Below are 26,535 nucleotides of genomic sequence, written 5' to 3' on the forward strand. Positions count from 1 at the left end.
GTACAGACTGGAAGTTTACACACGACACAAGCATCTACATATTGTAACCTCCTGACGACTGATCACTGCCCATACGCAATACAACGAGCGTCTACCGAATCTCAACAGAAACAATTTATAGTCACAATCACTATTAGACAAGAGTGAGTGAGTGAGTTGGGTTTAACGCCGCTTTTAACATTATTCCAGTTATATCACGGCGTGTCAGCTTAATGTGGGAGGAAAGCCCAAAGTGATGCAGGTCTCAGACGTTTACCACTTCGGTGAAACCCACGAGCACGGGTATGGTGCTGACAAACCTAGAAACATAATCGGGGCGAACCGGGATTCGAACCCACAATCATAGGTTTCCTGCGTGTCCAGGGACGCAACTCTGCACAGCGAATCGCGGCGCCTTAGACGACTGGGCCCCCCTTTGTCCCCCCCCCCCCCCCTATATAACTATAAGACAATAACATACACTGCCACATAACAATTATCATAAGAATTGTTTATCCTATTCATCAGCAAGTTGTTTACAAACCTTTTTGTGATCGATATTCATTGCCGTCTCCCTCAACCACCACCGTTAGAATTTGGCAGGAGGGATTTGAAAGTCCATCAGGAAACACTCCTCCCTTCGAAAGACCACTAAAACAATGTCCCGACATCACTGAAGTCACATCACAGGAACTTGATCATAACAACTTGATGAAATTCATTTCAGAGGTGAGGTGAAATAGGGTTTAACGTCGCCCAAGATTATTGCACTTGTATAGCGACGTGCATGCACGTGTGTGTGTGTGTGGCTGCTTGTTCTAGTCCGGACTGATGCCGATTTATAGTGCTAGCTCAATGAGATACCATGCCGCAGTTTAACATGAATACCCCACTCAGACACAGTATACTGACTCCGAGCCGACCAGTCCTTGTTTTAGACCCTTAATGCCGAGCGCCAGACAGGGTAACAACAAGTTCCATCTTTTAACGTATTTTGGTATGACGCGGTCGGGGATCGAACCCCGGACCTTCCGCTTTCCGGGCGGACGCTCTACCACTAGACCACAGAGGCGGTCTCATTTCAGAACACGCACGATTAAGCAAACCATACACGAACCACTGTTTCCGGGTCACAGCTGTCACACTTCTTTCACACGATAGAGTCGTCGAATGTCGTGAAATCATGAAATTGACAGGTTAAATCCAACCCCTCATATCAAAATAGTCGGCTCGTCTGCAGCCTAAAAAGGGCTGTTCAGTCATGTTCCAGTTCTATTGGCAATCCTGTTGTACCACAAGCTCATTCCCAGTAAATCTACAGGTTAATGTTGAACCACATCATAGATCGGGGTTGTCACCTTGCTTCGTGTTACCTGTCAGAAGCACGCATATTGTAAACACAAACATTGGCAGCCATTGAGAGTTGTGAGTAACCGTGATGTTGGTCAAGTTCTTCCACATCCCAGTTCCGGGTGAAGAGGCATTTATTTTGAATTATCTTGTATTATAATTTGTATTATTTACTGGGGGTTATTGTAACTAAGACGTACACATTTTTAAATAAATAGTAGTATGTTAATTGCTAAAATTGTTGGCGAATTAAATTCGTTCAGCATTTCTTAAATAACCCTACAATGCCAGATGGCATATTTGATTCGCAAGAAATGACCTATCGAGCCGTCTCGAGTCCAAACAGTGCATAAAAAGTTCCGATGAAATTAAAACATATATACTCAGTTTGGAGGGTTATTTGTCAAATTCTTTTAGAAAACCTCTGTGTTTTGAACACCTATTTTGAACTGGTCAAGACTATGGGTATTTTAATGTTGAAATTTGGCAATATCTGTTACATTTATTACTACCCGTGACCCCTTTTCGGAATGTTCTAAGATAGCGAGTTTTATACCCTTTGTAATAATAATAAAGTCCATTCTTCAGCGCCATTTCCGTCTACGTAGTCGCTCATAGACTTCACACAGGGTCATAGACACATCTAAAGAGATAAGTCTTCAGTTTTGTCTTGAAAGTGTCCAGAGTTGGAGATTACCTAATTTCCACTGGAAGGGAATTCCAGAGCAAAGATGTAGTGTGAGCAAAAGTTCTGTTGCCAAATGCTTTGAGTGAGACCCTAGGGAGACTAGGACCTATCGAGCTGTAGTAACGCCTTGCAAGAGCGCACCCCTTTCACACCCTCTTGCCGTCGTGGAAGAATGGAGATAAACCCGCTGTGTTTGGAAATTTGAGGTAGTCCCATCCTGCATGGAGGACAGACCACAGTGGTTTTAAGGGGGTAAGGCCATCGTGGTTTAATGGAGGCCAGACCATCGCGGTGCTAAGGAGGTCAGACATCGTCTTTTAATGGAGGCCAGGTCATCCTGGCTTAAAGGATGTTAAGTTTATTGGTCTGATTTCTTTGACTAAACGTGCTTAAAAGCCAATTCCTATAGGACCAAGGACCTGTTCTACAAAGTGCTCGTTGGTAAACTCCATCAAGTTGACTTGCCCTGATACAACTTAAATGCTGTTCAAAGCGGCGTCTTAACCCAGCTCACTCACTCACTCACTTCCAGGTCCCGCGAATTTCAAACGCTCCCTTTAAACACTTTTAAGTAGTAAGGGAGGCTACTCTATTTTTCTGTTCTCTATTTAACACTGAGCGACAATTCAGATACCGACAGTATCATGTGTGAGAGTTGTTGTAATTAGTATACCCCGAGTAGCCTTTAACGGGGTGTTGTCTGTCATAGTCTTTGACCTTGACACGAGTAGCTACAATAGGTGTTTTATATTATACTTATGTTTGGACTTCCCATTTAGGTTTCAAAGACACACTGACTGAGCGTTACAGCATGAATGAAGAGTAAACTGCTCTAAGCGGTCGTAAAAGACTCACATGGTTCACCCAAGAATTCATTCTATCCCGTCACTTTTGCGGAAATACTGAAGACGTTAGTATCAACAACAATATGTAGAAAAATGTTAAGTGACCATATCTTACGACACGGTGAAGACTGATCAGTTTTATAATGTAATCTTGGTTTTAATGTCTTAGTGGATATTAATTAATAAAATCTAAATTTAAAATGATTAACATAACATCCGTAATGTTTAACATTGAATTCCAAAATATACAAAACATATCGTCATACTTTCGACGCACTGGTATTAGTTCTTATTTAAACGATCGTTGCCAATGCGCTGATGCATAAAAGTGGCCTTGCAATTTTGCAAAGCGCTTCATGTTTTAATTATTCAACTTTATTGTTATTATTGATACTCGTTGCTATTGGTGTATATTTTTCGCTGATTTCAATATAATTAAGGGGATAACATATGGTAACGTATGAGTATTTTACGTAAACGTCAAAATACAATAAAAATGTTATCTTGCACCCGTAATCTGCCGGTGAGTCATGCATCACAATCCTGCCTTGCTTGGTACAAGATACGACATATCATTTTATCAGTGAGAGGGCGTTTTGTTTTGAATTAGGTTACAGCCCGACCTGCTCTTGCTGAAACAGTGCAACAGACAACTTCGTCTGTAGAGCATCTGATTATTGTGAGCACATTGCGCAGAATTCATTCCTTTCTAACATAGACCAACCGTACAGGTAAGGACACCATCGTTACGTTGGATACTTGAGAAACCATGTACTCTCAGTCGATAACAATAAGGCCATCCATATGTTTTGTATGTGTTTCTCATCTCCAACCTCAACGATTAAGAGGGCCGGATGGCGACAAATATGAATTCATATAAAAAATACTGTTCTTAACATTGATATGTCAACAAAGAGTTAATGTTTTGTGATAAAACATTAACTCTTTGTTGACATATCAATGTTTAGAACACTTGGTATTAGTCGTTAAATTTATTTATGATGCAAATCGAGTAACTTTACTTCGGAAACGATTTTTTAATAACACTAGCTGGAGAAAGATGACCTGTCTTTTTTAAAGTGGGCAATGGTAGGAGTATTTTTTGCTATTGCAGTTTCACACGACAGGAGAAATTGAGATAAGAAAGTTTTATGTTATTTCACTGAGGAAGGTCGGGAGACGGGAAACACAGACACAAATACGTCCAGCCGCTGTTTCTCTGTACAGGTGTTGCGTCCATGAACGTCGCTAACAATGCAGTGGCGTGGGCTAACCTACTTCTACACAGTAATGTATGTCGCTCCATAAAGTGACCTTTGAACGCTGAATGACCTATGTTTTATCTTGGCCGTGCAACAGTAGATGGTGTTGTAAACCAATCTGACTTCACCATTAATCTGAAATAACGTATTGCAATGTTTTCATCGCTGATTTCGTTGAGTAGTGTATTTTTACTCAACAGTTCAAAGATGCCTCAAACTCGTTCCAGTCGAAAACGTGACCTTATCCTCAGTGACCCAGCTACGGGGGTTGAAGTGAAGACGGGTCGAATCAGAAGGAATCCCAAATCGCCGAGTGTTGATAAAACAGGAACAAGTGAGCAGTATCAACAATCCAATGCCGGCGTTGCTACGACCAAACCGATGACGTCAGAACTCAAGGATGTCCTGCAGGACCTAGTGAGGACATTGTCCAAGCGAGTAGATGAACGGTCGACTTACGTGCAACGTCAACAGAGAGTCATCACGGAGGCCCGTGAACGTAAAGAATCCAACCAAGATAGCATTGCTGTAATTGTCGCGAATGCCGTGGATAGGATTAAACATAAGGAGGAGAAGATGATGACAGAGTTGGAGGAAGTGACGGAGAAGCAGCTCCAGCAGCTGAACGCTGAGTTGTTGAAAGAAGAAGCTGAGTTGCACATTTGCAAACAGCAATCTGACTTCATCAACAAAGCTGTGCACGATGGCGATAAGGCTAAGTATCAGAGTTTTCTGGCAGAAGTAATGGATTTTAAGGAAGGGATGAGTAACGGGGACGTTATACGTCCAATAAACACAATCACATTCAATCAGGACTCGGAGAGAGTTGACAAAGCCGTTGACAACCTGCAGCTGGCGAAGGTAGATTTCACGTATCGCGATAATCCCTTATATACACCAACGTTGGTTAACACGATCAACTGCACATCTTTGGATGAGAAAGCCCATGCAATACTTGCACAAGATGTTACTGTTCTCGATATTGATGGAATGGATGTAGTTGTCGTCACCGATAGTAGAAACCACCAACTGATATCTTTCTACACAGGAAACAACGGTCCTTGCTTTAGCGTTCTTCCACTGGAGCATTACCCACATGGGATAACACATCTAAAGGAGAACAGGGTGATAATAGCTCTACCGAAGATTGCCCAGCTTGTCATTGTAGAAGTGACCCCTGAGCTGACACTGCTCTCAACCATCCCATGTGGGCGATACTACAGTGTTGCCGTTCTCAGCCCTACAACTTTAGTAGCAGGAGGTGGACAACACGGGACTGGCTACTGTGTTGACATTATTGATATGGATGGCAACGTAATGAGATCAATAAGCAATTCCCTCATCCACTACTCTGCGTACCTCTTCGTGGACAACAACGGCAACATCGTTGTGTCAGACGGAAAAGCGAACTCTGTGTTTTGCATGACACCCGAGGGTGATCTGGTGTGGAAACACGACCACAGCAGGTGTATGCCATCCATAGTGTATCCAGATGGGATCATCCAGACCAGCACAGGGGACATCCTTGTGTCCGGCTGGTTAAACAGCGTCAGGAAGGTGGTCCTGCTCACAGATACGGGGGAGTTTGTCAGAGACGTCCTTACGCCGGATCAAGGGGTTCACAACCCATCTGGACTTTGTCTTGATAAACGTGGGCATTTATTCGTATGTGACGGAAATGATATCAAAGAGTTTGCCTTTACTGAGCAACATCAATGATACCTACTTCATCCTGCACACATGTCACAACTTTCATATTATTGACGAAGGCTACTGATCGTGTTTCATGGGTGCAAGCATAGACATAAAATACTTGGATGCATTCCCTTGAGCGATATTAGGCGTAAAGCCTACATCCATGCCATGGCATAGGTGTTCAAGACCCGCTGCACTTGCATGATTTATGTGAACACTCAACAAATACAGGCAGTGTGTGTCATCGTCAGAGATGTGTACTAGTTCTGCTAAGTGTTTATTTATTTGGTTTAGTAAGTACATTGAAATCCCGTAGAGACCACACAAATACATGAAAAAATAATGATTCGAAACAAGCTGGAACATCCATATATATATAATGATTAGTAGAAGTAATTCTGATGTTGTCCTGAAACTACATCGATTTAAGCGATATGCCGAGTTAAATGGAGATCTTGTAGTTTCGCTGTCGTTGATCTGGTTCAAAGAATGTCTTGAAAAGACTTCTTTGATCAATCAAATACCGAAAATTAAAATGCTGTTAAGAATGTTATAAACTATGTCCTACCTAGCTAGCTATCTCCCATATAACTCCATCCCCCTAACCAACGGACTTTGAGAAACACCCGAGGGTGACGTGGTTTGGAAGCACGACCCCAGCAGGGTTGCGCCCACTGTGACGAGCCGAGTGGGACCAACACAGCGGACACACTTCTGTTAGGGTGGAACAACAGGAGGGAGGTGTTTCTTCTCACAGGTGTGTGTGTGTGTGTGTGTGTGTGTGTGTGTGTGTGTGTGTGTGTGTGTGTGTGTGTGTGTGTGTGTGTGTGGATTTATAGTGCTAGCCGACTCAGTTTAACATAAATACCCCACCCAGACACAGTATACTGACTCAGGATAACAACAAATACCATCTTTTAACGTCTTTTGGTGTGACGCGGACGGGGATCGAACTCCGGATCTTCCACTCTCCGGGCGAACGCTCTACCACTAGACCACGGAGGCGGTCACCAAAGCATAGCACATTGATAAACTGGAAACACTTTTCCCGATAGTATTCCATAAATATAGCGACCATGTACTAATATAGTCAGAGTACCACGATCTTATTTGTCTCGTGTTTATAAATTAATACCCAATCTGTTGTGCATAGCAGAGTACAACTGGATTAATGGTAATCGATTGAATGCTGTAGCAGGAGCCCACCGGGACACGGTGACGACGAAACAGGCAAGTCCCTGATACCGACATGTATGTTAATATGTTATCAATTACAAGCTTCATACACTCGCGACCTATTCTACCTCGGAGTATGGGACGGACCATTTGATACTCTTGGGAGGGGTGTGTTGGATGGGTCGGGTAGGGGGTGGTAGGGTGTTGGGGTGGTGTGGATATCAAACGGTTAATCCCTTACAGCATCAACGCGAGGCATCAACGCGGGTGAAGAGACGTGACACAGACACACTGATAGGTTTCAAAGGACAATTGTGTAAACAAGTGCACAGGCCATCTTTTCACAATGGAGTTGTTCATATGACTGTCATGTGGTTAAGGTCGTATCATCCAGAGACGAGGAAACTAATCATGTATAGAAAGCATCTAATGTTTGTATGGACAAACGTCACGAGGTGCCTCAAATCAAACGCAGCAGTACACACCAGACATTGTATTTCAGGTAGGAAATATATGGCGATTATTATCTACGCCTGCCTCTCTACCGTAAATATAATGAGCCTCTAAACTGTGAAATGCCAACGAGTGAATAAGGGATACAACTCTGCATAGTGAGTAGATGTGCGTCTCCGTAGACTGTACACATTCAGTAACAGCTGTAGTCGTGTAAGAAGATATGACAGCAAACTATTATAGACACCCTTCTATAACTATAGGTCTGTAAGACGCCTCACTCACGCCTACAAGAATACACCTTTAACATCTGTTTTTGTTATTTACAGGTTAACTGTCCTGCTACCAGTCAAGCTGACACATCTTAGTGAGGTGACATAACATTGCTGTACATTAAGCAGTGATTGTGTCTCTTCACACGTCTACACGATGCCTACGACACGATCGGGGGAAAAAAGAAGTTGTGGAAATACTGGAGGATCAAACGTAGTGAAAACGAAGAAGTCACAGGAACCATACCAAGGTCAAAGCAGAGACTGTTGCCCAGAGTCAGATGAAGAACAAGCAACATGCAAAGATGGTGTCAGCACTCAGTCCACGAAATCAGATCTTGATTTATCCGAAAAGAGAAAATCAATCTCCAGAACAATCCAAATGAAACATCAAAATATACAGAGAATAAAGGCAAGCATTTCCGAGTCAAGGAAGACAAGAACACGCATTCAATCAGAAATACGATGTGTCAGCGATACAATTATCAGTCAGTTCAGACAGAAAGAGAAACAGTTAATGGACGGACTTGAGGGAGTCTCTGAGAAGCAGTTTGAGCTGCTATCTGATGATGTGAGGCAAAATGAAACAGACATCCAATCGATCAATCAAAACAATCTTGTTCTCAAGACGATGCTCGGCAACAACGACTGGATGGAACTATACCCTGCTCATCAAAAGCTTCTGTCAGGACAGAAAGAGGATGAAGACAAGTTTGTGCGTCTTATACACGATGTCTCCGTCTCACAAGACTCTGAAAATGTCAAGAAGGTTTTTGATGACCTTTCATTTGGTCGGCTAGATCTTACATTCCAGGATTTACATGACCGCTCGTGTCGTCCTAAGCTTCTAAGTACCACTAATGTTGCCTTAAAGAAAGACTTCAGACAGACTGGCTACGCATTTGATATCATCGTCCTCGATGTGGAAGGAATCAGGACAATTGTTGTATCCGACTGTCTCAATAGATCTGTCAAATCCTTCTACACCAAGAATAACGAATCGTGTCATAGCGAATATGGTGTGGCCACGCCTTATGATTTGACACAGCTGGGGCACAACCAAGTGATGGTGTCTGCCCATGAAACCTTCAGAATATTGATACTGGCTGTCACACCTGACCTCATTTGCCTCTCTGAAATCGAAAGCATGTATCGTTACGTAGGCCTACGTGGGTTAACTCCTTCCACGCTAGTAGGTTGCAGGTATGACACTGGTACCGTTGATATCCTGGATAGGAAGGAGAAGGAAATAAATATAGTCAAAACCTTCCCGTCTCCATTCGAACGTGACAAAGGTGGCTATCATAGGTTGTGTGTTGCCAGTAATGGAAACATCCTCCTAGCCAACTGGAAGAGGAAGTCTCTTGTATGCATGACACAACAGGGTGATTTATTGTGGGACCAGAGCCCCGCTGAGGACGGCGCATTCATCAAACCAGTCGCTGTGAAGACTACCCGAACTGGAGACATCCTCCTGGCAGACGGTGAAGCCAACAGGGTGATACAGCTGACAGAGTCTGGGCAGTATGTCAAGGACGTTCTTGTGCCAGAGGATGGACTGGCTTCTCTCACTGCATTGCATCTTTACAATGAGAGACACCTATTTGTCGGTGTTGATGGGAAAGTGAAGGAGTATCTTTTGCCTTAAAAGACTAAAACGTGAACCCACAATATATACGGGGCGGTCTGGCGGTAGTGGTTAAAGTGTTCGCTCGTCACGCCGAAGACCCGGGTTCGAATCCCGACATGGGTACAATGCGTGAAGCCCATTTCTGGTGTCACCCGCCGTGATATTGCTGGAATATTGCTAAAAGCGGCGTAAAACCAATCTCACTCACTCACAATATATACTGACACACAATGTAGACGTTGTGAATGTAGTTTTTGAAGCTTATAAGTTTATTTTCTGGTGTTCCGTTCAACATTTGTTGAGTGATTAACTGGTTAATTTCTAATCCTCGATGGATATAGGTCTGGTTCTGTAATGGTATCGGCATTGTGTTAAATTCCCTTTTGCATATACCAAGTATCCACAGTTCCACAAAGTAATCCTGGCAATCGATTGTTGCTTTAACAGGCCACTATTTCATTATATTTGATTGATGATTTTCTTTCCAGAATTGTATTTTAGCGTCAACCCTTAGGGCAGGAGGTTATCACATCGATGCTTGAGCGCTCCTCATCGTGTGCTTGTCGACTCATTGTGTTTTTGTTGTTTATTGTATATACATGTGATAAATAAAATTTGCGGAACATTGATGCCGATGTTGTCTTTCCCTCCCAAGAGATCTCATTCCTTGGAGGGCGGTCGGGTAGCTTAGTGGTTAAAGCGTTCGCTCGTCACGCTGGAGACCCGGCTCGATTCCCGACATAGGTACAATGTGTGAAGCCCATTTCTGGAATATTGCTAAAAGCGGCGTAAAACCAAACTCTCTCACTCGCCCATGCCTTTGATACAGTACAATAAGGGAGAGCACTCCAGCGAGTTTATACTGTTACACTATTCTTGGTTTATCAATGGTGGTCGAGTAGCCAAGATGTTAAAGCTTGTAGTAGTAGTAGTAGTAGTAGTAGTAGTAGTAGTAGTAGTAGTAGTTGTAGTAGTAGCAGTAGCAGCAGTTAAATTGCAAGAGGGCCGCCTTCTGGCTCTCCATAAGAACTATCTATCAGGGTATCCTTAACATATTACAGATGACACCAATAAATAGAGGTTATCATGCTGGTCTGTTTGGGGATGGTAAATATCCTGTATTAGGAATAAACATTCTATAGTTAAACATTGCATAACTATAGAATCTTGTACCTTTATCTCAAGGTTTTGCCACATAAACGATTATTAGGAGCTGCAATATTGCTGAGTGCGGAATTTTAGCAACAAACAAACATATAATTATCACGTTGTGTGAAACAAATATGTCGTACATTGTGCCTACAAATGACAAGCTGAGAGGTCTACATGAGGTATAAGATATAAATGAACCAGTTTATCATGGATCTGTGTGTGCCGTTGGTTTAATTGTGAGTACATAGAGAGAGTGATCAATCTCATGCCTTGCCAAAATAGCGACCACAGCTTCTAAATTCGATATAGCTCTGGACAGATTGCATTCCCCATTCGGAGCGCCCGTCAAGAGCGACACAACATCGTGGTGATCAAGCTTTCTCCGCTTGTTAGTTGCTTTGATTAATGTGGGTTTGATGTCTGGTCACAGCGCGCTCAATACGTGGTGTTGTGTCGTTCAGCTTGCTTGTCGATACGCTTCGTGTGGTCACTGTGGGAGGGCTGCTCCGTGATACCTGCTGGTCTGAGAAACTAGGTAATGAAAGGGTTGATTGAACCGTTGATTGTCCCGTCAGTTAGTCCGCGGTTTTCGACAAAATGAAACTTTAGAATATTGAAAAAGTGAGTGAATGAGTGTAGTTTTAGGCCCCTTTTAGCAAATATTCCAGCAATATCACGGCGGGGGACACCAGAAATGGGCTCAACACATTGTACCCATGTGTGGAATCGAACCCGGGTCTTCGGCGGTACGAACGAATGCTTTAACCACTAGGCTACCCCGCCGGCCAAGAATATAGAAATAAGATAACGCTAGCCTGTTTACGATACAACTGATGAACAATAATTCTTGATGGATCAGTGTCTTGTGTCCAGAGTCTCGAATCGATTAACGGTTTGGTGTGTTATAGTTATTAGATATAGCTTATCAATGATAGTGAGTGAGTGAGTGAGTGGGTGAGTGAGTGTTTTCGACGCTTTTAGCAATATTTCAGCAACAACACGGCGGGGGGGGGGGGGGATTTTCGGCGTGGCGAGCGAAGGCTTTAACCACAAGGCTTCCCCACCATCAATTATGAATAATATTGTTAAGTAAGTACTCTACACCTGAATGAGTTAATATTAATTCTCAGTTAATATTATGTACACGAGCAAGCAAGCACGCACAATCGCACAAACGCACAAACGCACGCACATGCAAACCGTAACTGAGAATGTGGGTTGATTAGGTGCACAATTCATCTCAGTTGTAGACGAAGGAATAACATAGAAAAAATTATTATTTTATGCTTATGTTAAGCGGTGTGGTTTTATAACTGTCAGCATTTTTCGGTTTCTATTCTGTGTTTCTGAGCATCGTTCAGTGTGACTTGAAGCGAACATTGTACCATTCATAACACAGCTATTGTCAGGATAAATTGGCTTTGCACAATGTAACCAACGTGAGGAAGTTAACCGGGCCTTGAGGGTCGCCAGCAAATACGTTATTATATTTGATGAACCAACGGTTCGACGGTCACAAACAATTTCGACAATCCTTAGCTTTGAATCCCTATTTAAATTTTTGCATTGCAACCATCAATTTGGGTGGCTTAATCACAGGCAGGTATATGTAAATATTTCCAAGGGTTCGGACCTCCTTGACGAATCCCCATTCACTACAATGATACACTTTCTTTGTTTTCGTGATAAGTGTAAGTCCCAAAGGGTCTCTCTGAGAATCGTGCAACGGAGATTAAGGTGAATGTTCACATTTTCCCCTGTTTGTCATCAGTTTCCCCTGTTTGTCGTCAGTTTCCCCTGCATGTCGTCAGTGTCCCTTGTTTGTCGTCAGTTTCCTCTGTTTGTCGTCAGTTTCCCGTTTGTCGTCAGTTTCCCTGTTTGTCGTCAGTTTCCCCTGCTTGTCGTCAGTTTCACCTGTTTGTCATCAGTTTCCCCTGCTTGTCGTTACTTTCCCCTGCTTGTCATTAGTTTCCCCTGCTTGTCGTCAGTGTCCCCTGTTTGTCGTCAGTGTCCCCTGTTTGTCATTAGTTTCCCCTGCTTGTCGTCAGTGTCCCCTGTTTGTCGTCAGTGTCCCCTGTTTGTCGTCAGTGTCCCCTGCTTGTCGTCAGTTTGCCCTGTTTGTCTTGATGTTCCCGTTAGTCGTCAGTTTCCCCTGTTCGTCATCAGCTACTCTTGCTTGTCGTCAGTTATTCCTGTTTGTTGTTAGTTTCCCCTGATTGTCGTTAGTTTCCCCTGCTTTTCGTTAGTTTCCCCTGCTTGTCGTCAGTTCCCCTGTTTGTCGTTTGTTTCCTCTGTTTGTCGTCAGTTTCTCCTTTGTCGTCAGTTTCCCCTGCTTGTCAGTTTCCCCTGCTTGTCGTCACTTTCCCCTGCTTGTCATCAGTTTCCCCTGTTTGTCGTCAGTGTCCCCTGTTTGTCGTCAGTGTCCCCTGTTTGTCGTCAGTTTGCCCTGTTTGTCTTGATGTTCCCCTGTTAGTCGTCAGTTTCTCCTGTTCGTCATCAGCTACTCTTGCTTGTCGTCAGTTATTCCTGTTTGTCGTTAGTTTCCCCTGTTTGTCGTTAGTTTCCCCTGCTTGTCGTCTGTTCCTCTGCTTGTCGTCTGTTCCTCTGCTTGTCGTCACTTTCCTCTGCTTGTCGTAAGTTTCCTCTGCTTGTCGTCAGTTTCCCCTGTTTGTCGTCAGTTTCCTCTGCTTGTCGTCAGTTTCCTCTGCTTGTCGTCAGTTTCCCCTGTTTGTCGTCAGTTTCCTCTGCTTGCCGTTAGTTTCTTCTGCTTGTCGTCAGTTTCCCCTGCTTGCCGTCAGTTTCCTCTGCTTGTCGTCAGTTTCCCCTGTTTGTCGTCAGTTTCCTCTGCTTGCCGTCAGTTTCCTCGGCTTGTCGTCAGTTCCCCTGTTTGTCGTTTGTTTCCTCTGTTTGTCGTCAGTTTCTCCTTTGTCGTCAGTTACCCCTGCTTGTCAGTTTCCCCTGCTTGTCAGTTTCCCCTGCTTGTCGTCAGTTTCCCCTATGTCGTCAGTTTCCCCTGTGTGTCAGTTTCCCCTGCTTGTCAGTTCCCCCTGCTTGTCAGTTTCCCCTGCTTGTCGTCAGTTTCCCCATATGTCGTCAGTTTCTCCTGTGTGTCGTCAGTTTCCCCAGCTTGTCAGTTTCCCCTGCTTGTCAGTTTCCCCTGCTTGTCAGTTTCCCCTGCTTGTCGTCAGTTTCCCCTATGTCGTCAGTTTCCCTTGTGTGTCAGTTTCCCCTGCTTGTCGTCAGTTTCCCCAGCTTGTCAGTTTCCCCTGCGTGTCGTCAGTTACCCCTGTCTGTCGTCAGTTTCTCCAGCTTGTCAGTTTCCCCTATGTCGTCAGTTTCCCCTATGTCGTCAGTTTCCCGTTTGACGTTAGATCCTATTGAAGAGGATCGTGTGGTCGGGCTCGGTGACTTGGCTGACTGAGTGCTCCGATAGCGTGAATCGTTGGTCATACCTTTCCGTCACTGGTTTGTCTGGTCCTGACTCGATTATTCAAAAAGAATTGTCCGCTAACTGCGTTGCTAAACAACATTCCCACGCTCAATCAAGGTACCGTACGGGTTGATGGAAGACACTAACGTAATGCGTGTTTGCTAGTATTTATCGACGCATTCAAAACCATTCCAGCTACATGACGGCGGCTTCTCAATAATCCAGTCTGGGCCAGTGATTGATATTATGAGCAACGATCAACGCCGTCGGAGTACGAGGACACGTTTTAACCAAGTCACCAAGCCTGACTTCCCGATCCGTTGGTCACCTCTTCGACAAGAATATGTTTCTGGGGGCTTAATCAAACCCTGAATCTCCACGAGGCCCATGATACTTGTGATGACAATATGTCAAGTATAGCACTTGTCCATTCGCTTCTGAAATATATAACAACTCTCAAAACAGTTTCGGTATTGACCCACGAGCAATATCATAAAATATACCACGAGGTTCTTTTGAAACCCCGACAGCAAGTCATATGATACCTATCACATTTGTCCAATATAAACCCTGTTGGTGTGATTATATATTAGGCTACATACGTACAAAATTGATCATATATTACGGTACATATGAACAAGTAGGTTCAAGTAACAATACTGGAATGGTGTGAGCGTCCAACGCCGGTCACAAAGTTTGTCAACCCTGTGTAAGACGAGACTGTCAATACATAAATTCATACGAATACACACGCCCTGCTTATCTGGCTGTACGACATCAAAGCCCGGCCTGTAGGCGTTGAGGAGATAAGATTAAACCATTGTACCATACAACGAGAAGCCTTACATCACCTGCAGGACTTTACCATAAACCGGTTGTCCGGGTCCGCCAGCCATAAACACACTAATTCATCGATCCGATCTCGTACAATACAAGGTCACGACAAATTGAAAGTTCGATCGTCAAATTTATGTTTATGCTGACATCGATTTTGTTATTTGGAAATGTCAAATCCTTCGTCTTATAGACGCAAAAGGTATTCCTCCTTGTCGAGTTATGGGTTTTACAATACGTGTCAAAGACTTTAAACAAACCAGTATTAAGACTTCATTACTTTGAATTTTTTACTTTTTTTTAACCTTTGTTGGATTCTTGTTTCTGGGGACATAATTGCGAATAAATATGGTAATGTGATCACCAACAAATATTTTATTTGAATCTTTATGGTAACACCCTGGGAGAAATGTGCAATGTTTCAATGCCTTCAGGTCAACTTTCTGCGGAACGGGACAGCTGTCATCACTTGTTTAGCGGCGGGATATTTGTCCAGAGTATGCTACAAAGCCTGTGTACAGTAAACTACATTTATAACGACCACGCTTATACGAACTAGGGGATAATAAGAACTGTTTTTCCGCTTGTCCATTTGCTGTATATATGTTGTATATATGCTTATAACGAACTACGGTTATAACGAACTAAGACTAGTGGTCTCTTTGTACATGTATCTGCTCATTAGTTAGGTCGGAAATTGATTCTGATATCGAAACAAAATGAAATAAGTATGCAAACGTTAAATCGGAGTGAATATACGTAACAAGATTCATTTCAGATAATACCCCCTGGGGAATTCATGATTAATAACCTTTCATAAAATATACATAATAAAACAATATTGCATAAAATAAGATATAACAAAATGACATTTTATACGTTGCTATTTAAAATATCTCGAACGTTTGACAAGAATTTGGAGTATTTGGTATGCATGTTTACGAAACTCGTGAAATGTGACTTTGAAAGTCTACTCGTTTCGTAAAAATAGTATCTTACGAGAATGAGCGTAGTATTTTCTACTTATTTATTCGGCTGTCCTACATGAATTTGTTGCGGCACTGGGCTGACAATCGCATACCCCACCCTCCAGTCTAACGTGGTGTGGTGTACGCAGGGTGGGGATAAACGTCCCCTCTGTAACGAGGTCGGTCGGGTAGTCGGACCAGATGTATAGTGCCTCTTGTTATGTGTTGGATAATAGACTGTTTGTTCAACTGTACATAGCAGAACCTGAACTCCCGTCGACTCAAATCAATTACTCCGAGTCCACTTGAAATCCATAAAAGAAGGTTACGTTTATTAAAATTGGTTAGCTATAGATTATTGATATCAGGTACAGGATTGACCTGTGTTTTGTAGAAATCGATTACTAGTCACACTGCCTATTTAATGCAACCTCTTTCTTATACTGACATCGGTACCCTAGTTGTAGATATGTCATTAAACTGTAATAAAGCTGCAGTGGTACTTTAACCTTACAAAATAATGTACTCTCGTCGCATGTTTGCATGGCGTGAGCATGGATTTACATTGTGTTCATGGACACGGCTTATGCAGGTATACGATATAGGCAAGTGGTACATGTCATAGGCAGACCCACCCACCCCCCTCCACCCCCGAACCCACACACCTTTGAAAATCTGCCTGAGGGAGAATCTAGATATTTTTTACCCCTCCCATTTTAAAAATGCTGGTCCCCACTTACATATCCCCAGCCTGTTGCTTGGCTGACGAATCGATAGTCTCTACATAATCCTGACGACTCGTGACGAAAGTGACACACATGTAGTCCTCAGATATGGCCGATAACCCCCTACAACTCCATTGTCACCCAGAAATACCAGCCTTGTTGTTCTGTACTTGACGATTCTCCTAACAGTCTTGTCGATTCATGTTTTCCTTTTGTTTTGAATTCGTAGCTGGGGTGAAAACCAATTATCGGATATTTGCAACCGGTTGATCATGGTAAATCGATACAATCTGATAAACATTTTATAGCCAAACCTTCGAACGAATTACCATGATTGTGTCGTCAAATTAACTTCTTAACACAACCAATTACCTTTTCAGATAATGTATTTATAAGTTCATAAAGGTTTAAGGACGGTTTGAATGCGTCATGGAATTTAAACAAATGCTCTGGTATATCTGTATTATAGTGTCTTGAATTGTCGTCATGTTTAGGTTTTTGTTTGTTTGTTTGTTGTTTAACGCCGCATTCAGTAATATGACGGCGGTCTGTAAATAATCGAGTCTGGACCAGACAATCCAGTGATTGACATCAAGAGCATCGATCCACGCAATTGGGATCGATGACAGGAATCAACCAACTCAGCGAGCCTGACCACCCGATCCCGTGAGTCGCCTTCAAGTTTAGGGGGTGTTGTAAGGCACATGTAAACCAGTATATCCATCAGCAGAGTTTACTGGAACATCTTAACATGCAACTGGTATAATACAATGCACTCCATTGTCATCGTCTCGACTGGCTTAGCACGTCGACGCTGACAACGCCTTAGTGTATAGGAGCGCTATCATTGGGACTATCGAATTGCAGGCTATGAATACGCAGTCGCTGACATGTTCGTTCTTTGAACATTGAACGTTCACCAGTCTGTAACTGAGATGGTCATAGATTCAACAAGGCGACAAGAATATTTGACGTTTATCTGTAATTAGAATAACAGACGGGACAGCAACGCCCGAATGTGCCATTTGTTTGTCTGTTGATAATACTGTTAAGGTCGTTAAAATATAATATTCGAGTATACAAAAGTGCATTTGTCTTAAGAGCATTATGATTGTGAAGATACTATACATCACATAATATTGTACTTGCCTTTGGTAGTCATCATAAAGCATACATTGTCTACTAGGTTAATACTGAATACCAATAACTTTATGGTGAATACCAGTCACTTTATGCTGAATAAAAGTCACTTTATGGTGAATACCAGTCACATATTACTGAATACCAGTCACTTTATGGTGAATACCAGTCACATAATACTGAATAACAGTCACTTTATGCTGAATACCAGTCACATATTACTAAATAACAGTCACTTTATGCTGAATACCAGTCACATATTACTGAATACCAGTCACTTTATGATGAATACCAGTCACATATTACTGAATACCAATCACTTTATGCTGAATACCAGTCACATATTACTGAATACCAGTCACTTTATGATCAATACCAGTCACATATTACTGAATACCAGTCACTTTATGATCAATACCAGTCACATATTACTGAATACCAGTCACTTTATGATCAATACCAGTCACATATTACTGAATACCAGTCACTTTATGATGAATACCAGTCACATATTACTGAATACCAGTCACTTTATGGTGAATACCAGTCACATAATACTGAATAACAGTCACTTTATGCTGAATACCAGTTACATATTACTAAATAACAGTCACTTTATGCTGAATACCAGTCACATATTACTGAATACCAGTCACTTTATGCTGAATACCAGTTACATATTACTGAATACCAGTCACTTTATGATCAATACCAGTCACATATTACTGAATACCAATCACTTTATGCTGAATACCAGTCACATATTACTGAATACCAGTCACTTTATGATGAATACCAGTCACATATTACTGAATACCAGTCACTTTATGGTGAATACCAGTCACATATTACTGAATACCAGTCACTTTATGATGAATACCAGTCACATATTACTGAATACCAGTCACTTTATGATCAATACCAGTCACATATTACTGAATACCAGTCACTTTATGATGAATACCAGTCACATAATACTGAATACCAATCACGTTATGCTGAATACCAGTCACATATTACTGAATACCAGTCACTTTATGATCAATACCAGTCACATATTACTGAATACCAATCACTTTATGCTGAATACCAGTCACATATTACTGAATACCAGTCACTTTATGCTGAATACCAGTCACATATTACTGAATACCAGTCACTTTATGCTGAATACCAGTCACATATTACTGAATACCAGTCACTTTATGATGAATACCAGTCACATATTACTGAATACCAGTCACTTTATGATGAATACCAGTCACATATTACTAAATACCAGTCACTTTATGATGAATACCAGTCACATAATACTGAATACCAATCACGTTATGCTGAATACCAGTCACATATTACTGAATACCAGTCACTTTATACTGAATACCAGTCACATGATACTGAATAACAGTCACGTTATATTGAATAACAGTCACTTTTTGCTGAATACCAGTCACTCTATGCTGAATACCAGTCACTTTATGCTGAATACCAGTCACTTTATGCTGAATACCAGTCACACTGTGCTGAATACCAGTCACTTTATGCTGAATACCAGTCACTTTATGCTGAATACCAGTCACACTGTGCTGCAATCCCGATTACATGATACTGAATGCTGGTCACATACTACGATTTATCAGAAGCCTCTTGGTTTCAGTTATCACGGGAATGGCTTACACGAGTGTCACACAGCACGATCATTTAAACGAATATCCGGCAGTATCACCTGTTTTGATTTCCCTCCTAGCAGACCCTGTCTTCGCTTCCGGGCGTCAACCTTGTCTCTGACCCCTTTCCCTTTCCGGCCTGACCTCCTATTCTTGGCCTTATCTTTGCCGAACAGAATGGCTAGCGTTGAAACTTTAGATTTGGATTTCTGTGGGATCTTGGTGACAGGCGGGGGTTCATGAACGACCGATTTTCGAAAAGATGGCGTTTGTTCGTGAGACAGAATGGTCATTAAAGCATGTACACCTCCTAGCATCTCTGTGTATTCAGACACTTTGGTCGTGTCAAGCTGACTATGATGAAAGGTGTCAGCTATGCGACCATGTTCCGTTCCTGACATCCCAATTAGAGATATAGCAACATCTTGTGAGCCGCCTTTAGATCCATCAGGCTCGTCATAAAGTCGGTCTGACTTGGGCCGAACCCTTGTGGTATCTGGGCTTGCCCTAACAGATGCTATATCAGGGGGGAGAGAATGGGTTTCACGTTGAGCATTGTCACTTTCTGTATCCGGTTTGTTAACAGTCCTCTTAACAAACAATTTCTCTTGTCCTGACTCTTCGGGGATTACAGTTCTGGTTAAGTCTGAACCCTGCAACTTATTCCCGAATTTAAACCTGGTAACACGACCTTCAATCTTTGCCCTGATCTTCTCCTCCCTTCTCCGGACCTCTTCGTCTTTCTGTCTCTCAAACTTCCCAATCTGAGACCACTCACGTGGAGATTTAAAGAACCTGGAATCCGACTTTGCCGGAGAGGCACTTCCTTCCTGTCTTAGGATCTCAGCGATTTCCTTAAAGCCCAGCCTCCTTGCGTGAACATAGGGTGTCATCCCACGATTGTCCTGGACGTCTACGGAGAGTCTGTACTTGAGGAAGGTCTGGATCAGAAGCTTCACGATAGTCAAGCAGCCCGCGTGTGTAGCATGATGAAGAGCGGTCAGCCCATCGTTGTCTCTCTCCGCTAGGTCCATATCTCCCCCATAGTCCAGTAGGAGGTGCTCCACCTGGAGCTCCCTCCCCAGGTGACACGCCCAGGACAGTGTGTTCCTCCCGTGGGTGAGGTCCTTCCTCTCAGGGTCTGCGCCGTGACGTATCAACATTGTGAACATCTTGTGTCGCTTGACATCGTGTTCTATGTGGAGAGCTGCTACTAGGGTGTTGTAGCCGAAGTCGTTGCGACTATTTACATCAGTGAATCTATCCAGAAGGAACCTTGTTTTCTGAAACCGAGCCTTTAACACAGCGTAGAAGAGATTATTGGACACGGACATTTTGCAGCCGTTCTCGAGAATGCTACTTAATTGTAGGTGAATGGGAAACCGACTTTTGGACGGTGATGTCGGAGGGTCTCCGCTGAAGTTTGACTGTCCGTCCTCCGACTGGTGGGAGCTGATGGACCTTCGCTTCGTCGACTCCTGTAAAGTTAAAGGATACACCTTATACAATGCTGTCAAAAGAAACACAACGGGTCCAGGGCGTCAAACAGTTCATCATATTGCAATAATACCGTACGGACTGGCTGTTTATTATAGAGGGTGGCTGACCGGTGAGATTGCGAAGCCTGAAAAGAACTTACATTGAAGGTTAAGTCTACAATATTGGCACATGGCATAACAAGTAACATTACAATGACTTAAAGACCCACCCATGAAAGGGGAGTTTGCATGTGCACGTATTATTTGTAAAAGCCTTGCCAGTCTGACTGATCGGATGTTGGGGCTGGAAGTCGATGTTTGTAAACATTGCTTATAGATTACTATGCTTACCTCGAGACAATTTATAAGAATTATTTGGTTATTTTTTATGATGAATGCACTTTATTCGCTTTACGGTCATGATTATGCTACATTAATATTTTACCCTTGTACTGGTATTTTGGTGTCTTTGTCAACCTGAAATTTAGACAATCAGAAATTTAGAAAAGGTTGGTGTGGATAAAGTGGTGTGTGTGTGCGTGCGTGCGTGCGTGCGTGCGTGCGTGCGTGCGTGCGTGTATGTGTGTTAGAGGGAGGATGGGGTCAAAAATGTATTTGGGGATGAAAAGATGTTGCATAAAATGTGTGTGTTTGGGGTTGGGGTTGGGGGTGGGCTGTGCGCAGCAAAATACACTCCTGAGGCCAATCCCACCGGCCCACCCACGCCTACAGTGAAAGAGCCTTATAATGCAGTGAATTAGGTTGTGCGTATTGCTTAATATTCTATCTGTATCTTGTCGGCCTGTAAATAATAGAATCTGACCAACACACACCAGTGAAAGCACAAACAGCAATTTATCTTGTCGGGAAACGATGGCACATAATCCTACAGGTGACACGTAACTATTTTATTCCATGGCATTAGCTCTCACGACAAACATGGGGTATTGAGTACCTGTTGTCCCCACGGGCCAGTATTGTTATTACGTTACTCAGACACATTAGTTTCATATGTACGCTTATTACTAACATACTTGCCATTTCAATAACACTAATCTCATTGTTATAGTTTGAGCCTGTTAAACGCAAGAGAACTTTTTTAACAAGTGTGTATTACATATGCACCATGGGTAATAAGATATGCTGGAGCAATATATGCGCGACCCCGACCTTAGCGCTGTGACTACCGTCTACCATCTTCCCGAGGCAAGAGAGTTTACTGACTTCAAAAGTCAAGTCCCTTGCCGAACAAGGCTGGAATTTCTGGGCTCGATCGTAGCGCCACCAGTGGCTGTTACGTGTTATGACCCTTCACCAATCAGATTCCACCTCTCGCATCACTTGCACTTGCTTCAAACAAAATGGCGGCGCCCAGTCAAGAAGATCTGACCGATAATCAAGATCTCTATTTTGATAAAAGAGGTCTTATATCGCGAACTGCATCAAATCACGTGAGCGTCTTCATTAAAAACATGAAAATATTTGGAAAATATCTGTTGACAACGAGTTGGCGATGCACATGCTTTGCAAATACTGCAATCGACCGAAACCTGCATGACAGTTTACAAACCGGATTTCGATTTCGTTAACCGATTTTGATTGGACTATGCATAGACTCGTTAGTCTAGCCAAAATGTAACTCCATAATACGAGCCTAGTGCGGCAAGGATGGAAACTCCCTTGCCTCGGGAAGATGACTACGTACAGAAAAGAAGTTACGCTCATCGCATTTTTATGACTATCGGACATCTATCTTCGTAGAGAAACGGACCTACGACAGTAGCAGTGTTACGACTACCTCAAATATACGTATAGAAAGAGACTTACGACAGTACCGTAAATATACGTAGAGAAACGGACTTAGACAGTATCAGTGTTACGACTACCGTAAATATACGTAGAGAAACGGAATTACGACAATGCAGTTTTATTACTAACGTGTATCTACGTATGGAAAAGGGGTTACGACAGTCGTAGTGTTACGATTACCGTGAATCTACGCTACGACTACTTTGTGTAACGGCAACCACATGAGTAACACACATGGACGCACTGACATTTGTTGATGGCAGAGGGACTTCTTAAGACCTTGACCACTGTGTTTATTGAACCTTTCAAGGTGTTTACTGTGTATATCAATGTGTTTACGTATACCCTTCCAGTCAAGAACAAGTAGCTAGAATTCCGTGTAAAGTCAGGAGGTATTCGGTAAATAATTAGCCATCAATTCTATGCGCGTCACCTTGCAAAGCGGTCAGCGCTCATGTCCGTGAATACTAATAATAACCATCCGAGTCTGTAACGTATATAACAATAGAGGCCTTCACGTGTTTAGATATGTGAACAAAAATATGTATTATAAATACATTCACAAGCGGTGGAATATTTCCAGGGGTAAATCTTACATAGGTACACATTACTAACGAATCGATAACTTCAATTGACATTTAAGAATATGTGTTAATGGACACTTACTAAATAATGATGAAATTAATCACATTAATGTATACAGTACATTGACCGTTCGCAAGGTCAACCACATACAGCACACATGGTAACCACGAGTATTGATACTGTAACACAGTTTAAGTCTATCGCTTTCTCTGTACTGTTTGACAGTGATTACTTACAAATCAAACAATTAATACAAAGTTTACATTGTGATAGTTTTTACCTTATACCCGCGAGATCGGTGTTATCGCCGGTGTTCCCAACACGAGACGGTCTGTGGTTAATTACAAATTCCCCTTCTCGATGCCTCGTCGATCATTACTGAACTAACCAGCCTGCCACAGTAGTCGTAGATCCGACTGTACGTTCAATAGGGTAAATACCCAGAATACATTTAAAGATCTGGCATTTCAGCAAGTCAAGGGCTGACACTTAGGTGCACAAAATGCACATTCAGTACCTCTGTCTGGTACTGAATAAAACCTCGGATCAAGACACAGTCGAGACCTGTATTGCTAGCCGTCTACTTTTGTCACTATGATGTGCCAATAAAACAGGTTCCGAGTGAAAGCGGATACCAATAAAGGTCCACATGTGTACAGACCCGGCATTTGTCATTATACAAGCAAAAGGCAAAATTTCAATGTCAATAGGTAGGTGTCATAATGTATTAGCCCCGCTACAAAGAAGGGACAGAATGCCTATCGTATCTAGACCACACACGGAATAATAGAAACAAAGAGGAATGAATGCAATCACCATATAGGTCAAATATGTCCTCTTCCTCAGGCTAATAGCAGCAAGTTGTACACTCATTCCAAACCTCCCCTCCGCATTGTGGCAGCACCCGGCAACAAGTGTCGTCTGCTCGGGGTGGCGTCTGCTCTCTGTCGTCTGCTATCTACCACCATCTGTGTTGTATACACTACAGGTGTAGACCTACTTAGCCACGCCTGCTATCGATCCATGATTGACATATCGACTCTCTTGTCGAATGCTTGAAAGCATTTTTAAAATCCTGATGGAAACTCGCTGTTGTTGACATACAAATAGCTCCTCCCGTTTCAGATAATTAAGCTCGAGTTGAGCCACCCATTCGCGAAACTCTGATGGTAAATATTGGCTTTGTTTTCTATTGTAATCGAGACCTCGGGCTGTTTGCGAAATAACTGAACTGCGATTATTTCTTCATGGGCCATTTCTCTAGTTCGTGTCTTAACCGGCACAAATAAATCAACCATCTAAAGAAAACAATTGGGCTTCAACCTTTAGCGTACGGTTCATAGACCTGAATACCACTTAAACCGATCGCCTACAGACGAATCCTCGTGTCCATTATCAGAACATCTTAAAATATTTGTCTGTATTAGATATATCTTACTTCATATCACTTGTATACAGGAGATCAAGTGAATGTGTTCTGAATAAGACTTAACAATCAGACCGCCATTACCACTTATGCGGAGACATTGGAGATAAGCTAGACTTACTCTTAGTCTCTAAAAATATATTTTGATAAAAACAAATAACTCCATTTAAATTCAAAAAGATCCCAGTGAGATGGGAGATTGGGAAAATCTAGACTTGCTTTATTTAGGGCTGTAGCGTTACAGTAAGGGCTGGACGAAAGGGGGAAATTAAATAATATGGATCAGGGACCGTGAGACAGGCTAGGGCTAAGCTAGAGGTCACAAATCGTATGTGAGCCTTTAGGCACACAACACACCCTGACTATTTATGACTTTGCAAATAACAAACAATCGACTGTTGATGTCAGCCTGGTCACGGCCCCTTTTGTGCCCAGGTAACAAAGCGAAACAACTTACTTCATATTCTGTACACTAACACGGATTTGAAGCGCACCTGTCATGACGTCACGAATAATATTTCCACTTGAGTGGAGTTATGGGGAACAGAGTCGTCATAACATCATATCTGTGTTATCATCATGATGTAAAGAGGAAAACAGCACTTGTACGACGGCTGGTCAAAACGTTCTAAGCCCAACAAACAAAACCAACAATTCTCCCTGCTGTTCAATACACTTTTCACATCGATATTGAAGCTTTACAATTCCAGTCAGGAAGAAGTTTTCTGAAACCACACTGAAAAACTCAGCTTTGAGGTATCGTTATCGCCATAGCACTTTCCACAAAGGAGTTCTTTCAGTTTAGGAAACAGGTGGGAATCACTTATTACCAGGTATGGCGAGTATGGAGGATGAGGAAGCACTTCGAAACCACATTGTCGTACACAAGCCTTTGCAAGTCGAGCGGTGTGAGAAGAGGCATTGTCATGATGTAGTAGAGCTCTATCAGTCAGCATTCCCCGCCGTTTTTCTTTGACAGAATCTCTCAGGCGATGAAGCGAATCAGCACATAGTAGGCACCGGTAATCGTCTTTTGACTTTCTAAGTAATCAACAAGGATCACATCCTTTGCATCCCAGAATACAGTGGCCATAACTTTCTTCACTGATCTTGAAGACCTGAATTTCTTTGGTGCCGGAGAAGTGGAATGCTGCCTGCCATGGATTGACGTTTTGACTCGGGATCATAGTGGTAGACCACGGCCTCATCATCCGTTACTAATCTCTTTTTGAATTTGAGGAAATCCTCATTTAGCTCAAATTTTCACTGGCAATGTCAGTTCTATTATCCTTAAGATCAGAATTTAGAATCTTTGGCGCCCAACGAGAAGATATCTTCTTCATCTGTAAATATTCATGAATAATAGTTTCAGTGGATCCATGACTTTAGACTTGTGTCTTCCTCAAGTTCAGTAATGGTAATACGTCTAACTGACAGTATAAGTTTTTCAGTCTCATCGATTGAATCCTCATTGATGGAAGTTGAGGGACGTCCAGACCTAGGGTCATCATCAAAGCTTGTTCTCCCAGCCTTAAACATAGCTGCCCAACGTTTAACAGTGGAATATCTAGGGCACTTATCCCCATACACTTGTGACATGCGGTCGTGAACTTCTTGGGGAGTACAGAAAGAAGTAAAGAACTTGATGACTGCTCGGTACTCGTTCTTTTCCATTTCTGACTCCATTTGGACCCCTATCACGTTCAACTGGCTGTCACTACTATGCACACGGCCTCAACAGACCAAATACACGTGCAATGAACTACTCAAACAGGGTACTACATTCACTAGTTCACTTGTTATAGTCTATAGTTGAAAGTTAGTCAGGCTTAGGTTAGAACTCTTTGACCAGCCCTCGTATAATACTATATGTTGGATAAATCTCGTTGTTATCAAAGATTGACTAAGCTCTATCATAGATCCAATTTTACCAGTCAAACAATTAGAGGTACCTGCTGGCATGATTTTGTG

At 42.5% G+C, this 26,535-nt stretch overlaps 2 protein-coding genes across 5 annotated transcripts; one reads left to right on the forward strand and one right to left on the reverse strand.

The window, feature by feature from the left end:
* The first annotated feature begins 3,442 nt into the window (after nt 1–3,442).
* On the forward strand, nt 3,443–9,968 carry LOC124132556. Of its 3 annotated transcripts, none has more exons than XM_046496509.2 (2): nt 3,443–3,593; nt 4,325–6,372. In XM_046496509.2, the coding sequence occupies exon 2, from the start codon at nt 4,332–4,334 to the stop codon at nt 5,841–5,843; it is 1,512 nt and encodes a 503-aa protein (XP_046352465.2). In that variant the 5' UTR covers nt 3,443–3,593; nt 4,325–4,331; the 3' UTR covers nt 5,844–6,372. The 3 variants fall into 3 exon arrangements, with proteins under 3 accessions (XP_046352465.2, XP_048248508.1, XP_046352466.2); XM_048392551.1 differs by lacking the exon at nt 4,325–6,372 and adding an exon at nt 7,778–9,968 and having other exon boundaries at nt 3,446–3,593; XM_046496510.2 differs by lacking the exons at nt 3,443–3,593; nt 4,325–6,372 and adding exons at nt 7,212–7,497; nt 7,778–9,968.
* A 7,045-nt stretch (nt 9,969–17,013) lies between these two features.
* LOC124132555 lies at nt 17,014–24,179 on the reverse strand. Of its 2 annotated transcripts, none has more exons than XM_046496507.2 (2): nt 23,955–24,179; nt 17,014–20,744 (listed from the first exon to the last, which is right to left on the reverse strand). In XM_046496507.2, the coding sequence occupies exons 1-2, from the start codon at nt 24,009–24,011 to the stop codon at nt 19,284–19,286; spliced, it is 1,518 nt and encodes a 505-aa protein (XP_046352463.2). In that variant the 5' UTR covers nt 24,012–24,179; the 3' UTR covers nt 17,014–19,283. The 2 variants fall into 2 exon arrangements, with proteins under 2 accessions (XP_046352463.2, XP_046352464.2); XM_046496508.2 differs by lacking the exon at nt 23,955–24,179 and adding an exon at nt 23,419–23,687.
* Nucleotides 24,180–26,535: the final 2,356 nt, after the last annotated feature.

Source organism: Haliotis rufescens, unplaced genomic scaffold (assembly GCF_023055435.1).
Source record: "Haliotis rufescens isolate VD_foot unplaced genomic scaffold, xgHalRufe1.0.p SCAF_11, whole genome shotgun sequence".
NCBI classification, from domain to species: Eukaryota; Metazoa; Mollusca; class Gastropoda; order Lepetellida; family Haliotidae; genus Haliotis; species Haliotis rufescens.

Excerpts from the sequence above, each read along its gene's own strand:
- LOC124132556 (XM_046496509.2), top strand. The coding sequence starts at position 4,332 with ATGCCTCAAACTCGTTCCAGTCGAAAACGTGACCTTATCCTCAGTGAC.
- LOC124132555 (XM_046496507.2), bottom strand. The coding sequence starts at position 24,011 with ATGAGTGTACAACTTGCTGCTATTAGCCTGAGGAAGAGGACATATTTG. Across the intron at positions 20,745-23,954 it reads GGACATATTTGACCTATATG|GAGTCGACGAAGCGAAGGTC; the intron begins GTGATTGCATTC and ends TTAACTTTACAG.